Here is a 10,346-nt window from a genome sequence, read left to right as displayed (position 1 = left end):
GTTATCTGGGGGGGAAAGAGCACCATCCATTTTTGAATGGAAACAGAACAGAGTGCTGTTTGAAATCCACAACTAACCATCCACCTTTGGTACCTCATCTCACCAATGTTGATATGGTTGAATGCCATCAAATCCACACAGCAATGTTCCATCGTCGACTCTGACATCCTTTTACAAGAGCAGATGCTCTTACTGTAGCAAAAGGAGACAAACTACTTATTAATAATCTCCTTTATTATTACACATTATTAAAGGATGTGGAACATTATTATTACACATTATTAAAGGGTGTGAAACAAAAGTATGTTTGACCAAGGAGTGTCCAAATATTTTTTTGTATTTATTTGACTCTAATTCTCTGCCACTGTAAAAAGTCTCAGTAAATGATCACATGAGTTTTCAAGTGTTGTTCTTGATGTGAAAGCCCAAAGCAAGAGCTGACCCTGTTTAAGAAAAAACAGTGGGGATGCTATTTGAAATTAATATTTTGAATGAAGTTAAGCAACAGCAGTGATTAAGAGTTGTTTCAGACAAATTTCAGATGATTTCCAGACATACTCTTATTTATAATCACCAATATTTTGCCATGTTGCATGTTAAGAATCAACATTATAATTGTAGTGTGGGTACAAATATGTTATAAAGCACTTTTGTGTAATTTCATATAATTGTAAATACAAATTTTAAACTTCATATGCTCTTTTGTCATTTTATTTTGACCATTGCCTTTTTATTTAAAATAAATAAATTAATAAAAAATGTAAATATAATGTTAATAAAAAGCATTAATAATTTGAAACATCTTCATTTTTAGGCCTTTCCATGATAATTGTAATTTTTTAAATATTACACAACATTCACCATAAAACGACAAAAGAGCTTTAGAATGCTAGAATTTTGTTTTGAATTACAGTTTACATGTTTGTTTTTAACTTCTTTAACACGTATTTGTTGATATTTTATAGATTGGGGATTACTGGGTAATATGGTGGTATTATTACATATTGTTTTAACATATTATGTATGATATTTTCTTCTAAGTATATTGTCAAAGTCCATGTCATTAGTCAATAATTTTTCAATAATTGCAGCTTTGAATAGGTATGTGAAATATTGGTCATTACCCCAAACACAGGGCAGTAGTTCTGCTGAAATGGTGTTAATGCTGTAATATATTCACACGTTTCTATTTTAGTCGATTATATATCTGACTTTATATGGTCAGTTATAAAACATAAACTCACTATTTTCTGTCTTATTTATTAGGGCTACTAAGGAATACATTTTAAAACAAATCTTTCCTCATGCTTTGCCTACCACTACAGCACTGTAAACAAACCTGATCTCCAAAAATGTGTACATACATGACTAAAACCATCAACCCAGATGACTGTAACGTGGAAACATCTTGCCCACTTAGTGAGCTCCTGCCCACTGGTGGCACTGTTTAACTAAACAAACTGGTATATACCTGAAGAAGAGTGAGAAATATACAGAGAAACAGTGCTGTAAATTGTTGCGGGAAAATGTGACACAAAAATGGATTGTTTTGGATTTTAGGGTTAAGTTTGGGCTTAGGGTTAAGTTTAGGGTTGATTTTTCACACTGAGTAGCCATCAGAATTTCCCATATACATTATACCTCAGCGTGGATTTTCATACACATTATCCATGGGTTGCAGTCACATAATTGTTTTTATTTTTTATGTATTTATTTTGTTGCCTGGGCAAAATACTGGGGACCGATTGTCTGGTTTCAGAGCATACCCTCTACGCTGACGGTCGTGCAATTATGGTTTCTGCACAGACACAGAGTCTTGTCTGTTGAAAATAATTGTAGTCATCTACAAGTTTCATGTTTCCATGTTGAATTAGTACACTATTGATTCATTACATAATATTACTATTTTGATGGGGTAGGTTAGGTCCCCAATATGGCTGCTGTAATAGACTGAGACGTCACCTGCAACCCATGGATACAGACCCTTTGAGCCCAGGCTGGTTTTGTCATACATTGTGCAAGATAATCCACGTTAAACCGGTATTTTCCACTGAATTACCACATTCTCCAAAGTGGGTCATTCCGGAAATGCCGCTCTGGTGTTGTAGTGAGGATAAGGGAAAATGAGGCAAGCTTGTCATGTGACCTTCTCAGTTCCAAAATGCGAGAACTCATGGTTCTGCTGTTTACCGCAATAGGCATTGTCATGTTAAGTTGCTCTGTAATAGTGCACAGGCTGCGCTCTGGCAGACAAAGAAGCCACCAGTCTTTATCCTCATTTTCTCTGTGGTGGCTACTACTTTGCATGTGACTGCAGCATGTAAACAAAGTACCGTGGCGGAAGTGACAGAGGAGGTCACAGTTCGGACACTCACGCATGCTCACAATCCACATTTTCCATCATTTCTGTGTTTCTGGGAAGCTGTCTAAAGACGCCAGTTTAGCCAAAGCACAACAGTGTTGTCAAATTTACTAGTGTTACTCTGGATTAGGTCTTTAAACAACATGGTTTAAACTAGAACGAATGCTATCAGCTGATGTCCGATGCAGTAAATTTGTACATCACACGGCAACTGACCACTTAAAGGCAGAACAGGTCAGAAACTAAACAGAAAAGGCAATGACCCTAATATTACACACAGCTAGAGTCACAGTTACTGAATCATTATTTACTAACAACATGGAAACTGGCCTTTATGTGTAAATGCACCTAGTTACTGTGTTTTTATTGTTTGCTTGGGGTTTTCTTAACATTCTGTAAATTCACCCATGCTGTTGTTTTTCATTTGAACAAGCAGCGTTAATTCCAAATAAAATTTTTAGACTTTGACTACACAGAAAAGTGTCAAAATTCCTTCGTTATTAATGGTACATGGCATTTCACATCACACATCATTTTGTTATAACAGCTTTTATGAAAACTCGTCTGACACAGGCTTCTGACTAAGAATACACTTTCCCAAAAGAACCATTTAAAACTTAAATTTCAGAACCAATTTCAGATCTTAAATGCCCTGAATCTACGCTGACTAATGTGTGACAAAACCAAAGGAGAAGTGTGAGCAAAAATGGTGTTCAAATACTTTCAACATCTGCTAAATTTTATAAGAGAGAAACTTCCTTTACGTATGTGCTAATGGACACATTCAAACTCACATTTCTAAGATGCTTAAGAAATAATAAATATAGTACTGTGCAAAAGTCAGAAAGCTCGAGTTCTTGTGTTTAATTTCAAGGAAAAGCAGCCATTATGTTCAAGTAAATCATTCTACTGGAGGTATATCTGAGAGGATAATTCCCTTGCATAAGAAGGGAAAATTCAGAATCAGGACCTGGAGTTCAAAAGAGATTAAAAAAAAAACTAAAAATAAATTAGAGAAAATGGGGCTTCTTCAAGTTCCACTCTCACTTCTGATCTGAAACAGTCCAAAGGGGATCTTTCCATCCTTCCAGTGTGGGAAGAAAACCCAGCCCACAGAGTCTGTAAAGATGTGAAGCTTTTCAGTAACTGTTATTGAAGAGAGGAAATAAACAAAAAAGAATAATGTTTGCAAAGCAAAGCTGCTGGTGGTCTCACAACAACAGACAAATAAGTGCCCAGACCTTAACACCAGTGAATGTAACCAAATTCTTGCACTGAATTTTAAAGGGGTGGAGAAATCCCTGCAGATTTCTTTGAAGAACTGAAAGCAGGTCAGCTGTAATAAAGGCAGAGTGGAAACAGAAGCTTGTGGACAGTTGAAAAAAAATATTATGAACATATAAGTTTTAAAGCATTTTTGTGTAACATTTAATTTTAATTAAAAAGATTTCCACATTTTCCCACTCTTTTTTTTGTCCTTTTATTTAAAATAGCATTAATGTTCTACATTCACAATGGCTATTATCTTGTCTTTTTATTAATTAGATGTAGTTAACTAATGTTTAATTTTGGATAAAATATTAACACATGTTCCTTGATGGAATTGATAATGTATGCAGTGATTAATACATTTTCTTACTTTTCATTTTCAAACTGCTTAATTTTTGAGTTGTGTTTGTTTAATTAAATGGCAATTGCCACTTTTAATACTACAAACGAAAAGGTTTCAAATAAAACAGTTAACATAGAATGGCAAAAGTGGAAGAATGTCTGAATTTTAAATAAAAATTTTACAAGAATTGTATGTTACATTTAAAAAAAAAAAAAAAAACTTGTACACCTAATATGAGCTTGTACATAGTGGCAGTTAATACTGGAAATTAAATCAAGGGTTTCTGACTTTTACCCAGCACAATTACATGAATAAATAAAACAAGCTTATACCAACTCCTAAGTGCCTCATGAAGAAGTCAGTTCTCTTTGTGTCCAGTCCAGTAGGGGGAGGAGGGTGGTGTTGATTTTTGCAGATCATTGCATGAACCCTTTAAGCCCAAAATAAATACGGTGAGCCTTGGACAATAACCTGGTCACTCTCCATCCAAGGCTACATACAGAAGGATACTGTCCAAAAAAGGCAGGGACTCTCCCCGTAACACCATCACCATTCATCACAACCCCGGCCCAGTGCCCTGGACCAACAGGCGGCTTATCTACTAGCTACTACCTATCTAGAACCGCAGATCTCTATGTTCTCCAGGCTTTAGTAGTGAAGGTTCTCCTCCACTCCACCCTGCAAGATGATGGTCCGCACCCCACACGTGCGAAGGACTAAACAGAAGCAGGAAAAACCAACAGCTACAGGTTCATCTGTCCATCAGATGTAGTATTCCTTCATACTGTCTCTCATGGAGTGGTTCAGGTGGAGTTCTGCCCTATAGGCAGCTTCAAGGCTGTGTCTGTGCTCCTTCTCCTGGATGCTGGCTGTTCTCCGGACCTGCCGGTGTTGGTACAAGAAGTGGGCCATCACTGCCACCACACACAGACTTATGAAAATAACTGCAGTGACCACACCTAAAGACAAGGGAAAAAAGCGGAGGGTAATCAGTTACCCATGAATGACCATTGATTTTCTGTAACTGCTTCATCCTAATCAGGGTTCCAGTGGGTCCAGAGTTTCCCAGAATCATTGGTTGCCAGGCAGGAACAAACTAGATTGGGTGAGAGTCTGTGATAGTCAAATGAACATGCTTATAAAATTTACTACTGATACTACTGATTAGTCCTTAATGTGTACTGAACATGAAATACAAAGCCATGTTTAGCAGTCTGAACATCCTCCACAAGGTGGTGCTAAAACACTCAATTTATGTGCAACAAGTATGGGGTGCTGTCCCCTTTTTCATACTGTCATACTGTCTCAAAATATTAATAGAAAATACACTGTTGTACACAGGGGTGTGTGAGTGTAATACTTCAATCAGTCATTCAAAAAAAATTTAATCCAACAGTTTAGTAAAACTACTATATAGCTCAGTGCACTGGCTATTTTGATTGACTGCTGAGTTACTGTCAGATTAAGTGTCAGAGAGCAAGTTGTAGTAACAGGAAAAAAGAGACTGTGTTCTGTTGTGTTTGGAACTGTAGCTAGCCAGCTAGGCTTAGTTAAGTGAACTAATAAACACAACAGCAAACCGTGTTCCAGTGAAATTCAAATAACACGCAATGAAAACATGAAATCTCATATCTTGTTAGCACAAAGTCCAGTGAATGGCCTTGAGAATATTTTTCTTTTTGGTTCTGTTTTAGTCCTTTTATCGGAACTCATTAAAACAATATTGAAATGATGATTGGCTACAGGGCTGCTAATAATAAAAATACTATTTAAGTAAGTCTTGGATGAAAATTCAATCCGACAAGAAACAAATAAACGCTAAGAATATATCCCTAGACTTTACCTAAGTATTTACTGTAAGACATCAATTTACATAAAAGTTTGTCTTTTACAAATCTCAAATGTTGAACTCTGTGTTAAAGGAAACTTGGCACAAGTATTATTGAAACCTTAAATACAAGGTGAGTATAGAGTGCTACAGTGTTGTTAACATGTCATTAAAATTCCCATAGAGGCACTACAAATATAATCACTTTTATAAAGTTGGAATTAAGGTTTATTTTAAAGATTTAATCCACAATTCTCCAAATATTTCAAAGTTTATAAAATATGTGTATAATATATTATTATTAGCAGTTATAAGCAGTGATCATCTTAAATCTATTCAGATGTTTATTAATTATTTATTTATTTTAAATTTGACAAGCTTGAAATCTAAAATGTCAATCCGGCCACAGTAATATAAAATAATTCTAAGGAAAAAACTGACTGAAAACACTAAGATTTGGGCTTATTAATCCACATTTCTATAATGGAATATTGTCAGCCTTAGTTACAAAGAACAATGGGTGGCTGAGCAACAAATAGTAAAGCACCTGAGACCAATCCCCTCCTGTAGCTTGTGGGGGTGTTTTATTACCTTGTTCCCTTATCAGCACCCTGCACATAATCAATATAAAGTCATTATACATTTCAGAAACACCCAAAACAAACCTGTTAGATAGCTACTACTCATTTCACACTCGGGTGACTCTTACAAATGGCGCAATAAAGGAGATTGAGGTAATAAAACGCACCTCCGATTACTGCAGAATCTCTCTGGGTGTCATCTTCATGGCGCTTGTTATCTTTCCCCGCCTCCTCCCCATGGTCTGCCAAACGGAGACAAAACAAGGGAATATATCAGAGGACCAACCACATGTTTAGTGTTAGTCTTGTACAACTGCTCGTAAATACTGTCAGCACCAAGTTCAGTTTGTAAAACTCTTTACCAGAAAGTGCAAATCAACTGAAGGTAAGCAGGTATGGAAGAGTAGGGAGGCCTGAAAGGAAAGCTGGTGTGGTTGTTGGAAAATGTGTTGGTGAGGCTAAAGAGGGGATGCTATCCTTGTTGCATTTGTGGTTCCCAATGCCTGAGTGCAATGATGGGGGGCACTGTTCTGACCCAAAATCTGCTACTGGTTTCCTAGGTTGCCTATTTTGGTGTGAACTTTCTGACTTTTCAATCTAGTCTGAACCAAAAGAAGTGGTCTCTATCTGAAACAAACTGAACAAAGGTCCAGTTTGTGTGCAGAGTGAAAACACATTTTTCAAGGTTTGGACTTTCAGACCAATCATAAGATGTTGAAGCAATATAAAAGACAGAAATGTGCATGTCCAGGTGATTTATTCACAGACTTTACTCTAAAAAGAGCAAAAAAAAAAATCCCTTTAAATTGGTTACCAGAACCTGCCTTAAGTGAATATTATGCTGTCAGTGAACATTACTTGATAAACATATTTTAATGCGTCTGTGAGGAGTTGGTGTGTTCTCCCCGTGTCTGCGTGGGTTTCCTCCGGGTGCTCCGGTTTCCTCTCACAGTCCAAAACACACGTTGCAGGTGGATTGGCGACTCAAAAGTGTCCGTAGGTGTGAGTGTGTGAGTGAATGTGTGAGAGTGTGTTGCCCTGTGAAGGACTGGCGTCCCCTCCAGGGTGTATTCCCGCCTTGCGCCCGAAGATTCCAGGTAGGCTTTGGACCCCCCGCGACCCTAAATTGGATAAGCGGTTACAGATAATGGATGGATGGATGGATGGATGGATATTTTAATGCCTCTCTCTAGTCTAACCCAGAATCTGTCCTGGTTTTTATATTGTAGTAAATATGAATAAAAGCTAAGATTTAAACAACTGTGATTACCACTGTTACATCTGCTTAATCCCAAACTGCACGGTAGCACACTACATAGGGCATAAAACATACTGCATCATTATCAGAATAGCATTCAGTTGTGTTGAAAGCAAAGAGAAGTCAGGCGCAGTTTGGGACAAGGCATTAATCAGCCAATGCACAGAGTAAACCCTGTTCTTTCTGATTAGTTTACATTCAGATGCTCCTCGTCTTTTAAGGTGCAATGCTATGTTGGAGAGAAAAAAAATACTTATATACGTTTATATTTACTGTTTGATGTACCACAGAAATTCATGTTATTCAAGTTTTTCAGTTTTGTAGTGCTTTTGGTCTGTGTTTACTTTCATGCAGTTAGAGTCAGTTCCACCTTAAATAATTTGAAACAGCATAAATAAGTTAATATTACCCAGCTATGGGGCAGGAATAAAGACATATCATCTCTTTCACATCATATCATCTCTTTTCATGCTTTTCAGTGTTTGGAGATCTCTCTCCACCATCTAAACACCTCCAGATGACAGTTCTCTGCCATGTGCAGAGAGAGAGGGAGCCTAGCATATCAGACCCTTTGATTTGGGCATTGTAAACACATTAGACCACTTACCAGCATGCATACAGACTGCAGAGCTAGCAAATGGGAAGGGAACTCTTTTGAATTTTATGCACATATTTTTTTAATTAATTGTGAACTATGCTTTTAAGGTGGAAATTAAAATGTGAATAAGGATATCAACATGCAAAAGTAAGCTATATATGTGGCTGTGTCTTAGAAATTAGAAATAAGTCTGTTCATTCAGAGGCATGGTCCTCTAAAACCAATCTGTGTTTGAAGCAAAAGCAATCCACGTAGATGATGATGACAGGATGTAGGAATGTCCTTTTGTCTGCTCACTGAATTGCAGTGACCAGTATTTACCAGACCAAATGTATACAATTAAACAAAACACAAACCTTGGTTTGGACATTGGTCCGGCCTTTCATGTGTGGAAACGCCCCTAATGAGTCCCATCTACAGATGATTTACAGCCTTCAAAATATTCTCTCCATCACCCACCAAGAGGAATACTTAATCATTCACAGCACACTCATCTTAAAAACACTAACAGCTGCTGGCACTAAGGTAGAGCCACTCTTTTATGTAAATCTTTGAAACAGTAAGTGATGAATTATATTTTAATTAGTTTATTAGTCTCTATTTAATGATGCAAACAAACAGGTTTTTCTCAAGAGATAATTATTATAATAGAAGAATATTAAAAACATGATGCCATGTCTTTGTAGGGACAAATAATCTAAGAAAACAAACAATCTAAGAAAACAAATCAAAGGCACAGATGTAGTAAAGGCCCAATGTAATTGTTGGTGTATGTTTTTGACCATGTAGTACTATTCACAGTACTGTGATATCACCATAGGTGGGGCAACAAGGACAGCAGCAATTTGTTCTTGGTGTATATTGAAATGCAGGGGTACCATGCCATGCAAAGAGACACTCTCCAATACAGTGAACACACACAAGCCATCAACCCCTAACAACCAGATTTAACCCCCTAAATAACCCCTTAAACAACTGAGAGGGTGGCCGTTGAGCTTGTTGGGAGCTCCCCCTGTGAGTGTTGACCATAGTTTTCTGTAGATGGTTAATGCCTGGGTTCAGATTAGTTCAGAATTAGATGTGACTAAATGTTTCTATAACCACTATAACGTTGGGCTTTGTATTATCACCCTGTATAGCATGTTGGGTTTCATTGTTCACTCTATATATTTTATAACTGAAAACACATGCCTTTGGAAATTAAGCTCCAGAAAGACCGTTTTGCCATCTGGGAGAGAAGTAAACTCTTGAATATTTTTACAGTACATGTGAGTAAATATGTTTATGATTTCTTCAAGATAAAGTTTCATCATGCTCACTGTGACAAGATTTGAAAAGGAAAAAAAAAGAAGAAAAAAAAATTATGAGAGTTTGAGAAAGTTGTAATGAAAAAAGTTTGTCATTCAACCAGACTCAGACCGAGTTGGTGCACTTAAAATGGCCTCTGCTGCTCAGCGGGGGCTGCTGTAAATGAGCTGCTAGGATGAAGTCCTCCATCTCCTCCAAAGGAAAAAGAAATCAAAACAAGGTTTTGTTTTTGGCATCAACTTCAATAGTTTTAATTAAAGTTAATAAATAAAATGAAGCTGATATTTTTAGACTCCTGTGGATCTATGGAAACACCTTCAAATATTTTACCTATTGGGGGTGTTCAATACGTTCTCATCATAGATATAACCTACTAATTCTGTAGGTCATTTTATAATGGTTCTAGGAAGTGATACATTCTGATGGGACATAAAGAAATTATCTGTTCATTTTGATCAGATTTGTTGTAAGCTACACAAACAATGCATCTTACTCTAAATGTTTGCTTAACCACAAAATGAAATGTAGTTGGTATTGGGCACCTTTTGTGTTGTAACCAGCTTGACATTGAACCCTTTTCTAAAAGGTGCTCTATAGAACCATCTACACAGTAAATAATCCAGTGTTAAATCAAAACTATTAGTGTTAACTTAACACTGAGAGTTTTAAATTATTACACTCACAGTGTTAATTTAACACTGGTGATTTTGCTGTGTATAACACATTCTCCATCAATCTGAGGAACCCCTTCATAATGCAAACAACACTTTAATCATGCCAAAAGGTTCTTGGCATGTTC

General features: G+C 36.7%; 1 protein-coding gene across 1 annotated transcript in view; it reads right to left on the bottom strand.

Moving 5' to 3' along the window:
* Positions 1-4,668: 4,668 nt before the first annotated feature.
* cntnap5a (contactin associated protein family member 5a) overlaps positions 4,669-10,346 on the bottom strand; it is a 181,014-nt gene continuing 175,336 nt past the window's right edge. The window contains exons 23-24 of the mRNA XM_066685845.1: positions 6,551-6,625; positions 4,669-4,933 (exon numbers count right to left, since the gene is read on the bottom strand). Coding sequence (XP_066541942.1) covers positions 4,737-4,933; positions 6,551-6,625 — 272 coding nt within the window. The 3' untranslated portion in view covers positions 4,669-4,736. The remainder of the gene's footprint in view (positions 4,934-6,550; positions 6,626-10,346) is intronic.

This window comes from Hoplias malabaricus, chromosome 12 (assembly GCF_029633855.1).
Source record: "Hoplias malabaricus isolate fHopMal1 chromosome 12, fHopMal1.hap1, whole genome shotgun sequence".
In the NCBI taxonomy this organism is placed as follows: Eukaryota; Metazoa; Chordata; class Actinopteri; order Characiformes; family Erythrinidae; genus Hoplias; species Hoplias malabaricus.
This window is presented reverse-complemented; position numbering and strand designations above follow the sequence as displayed.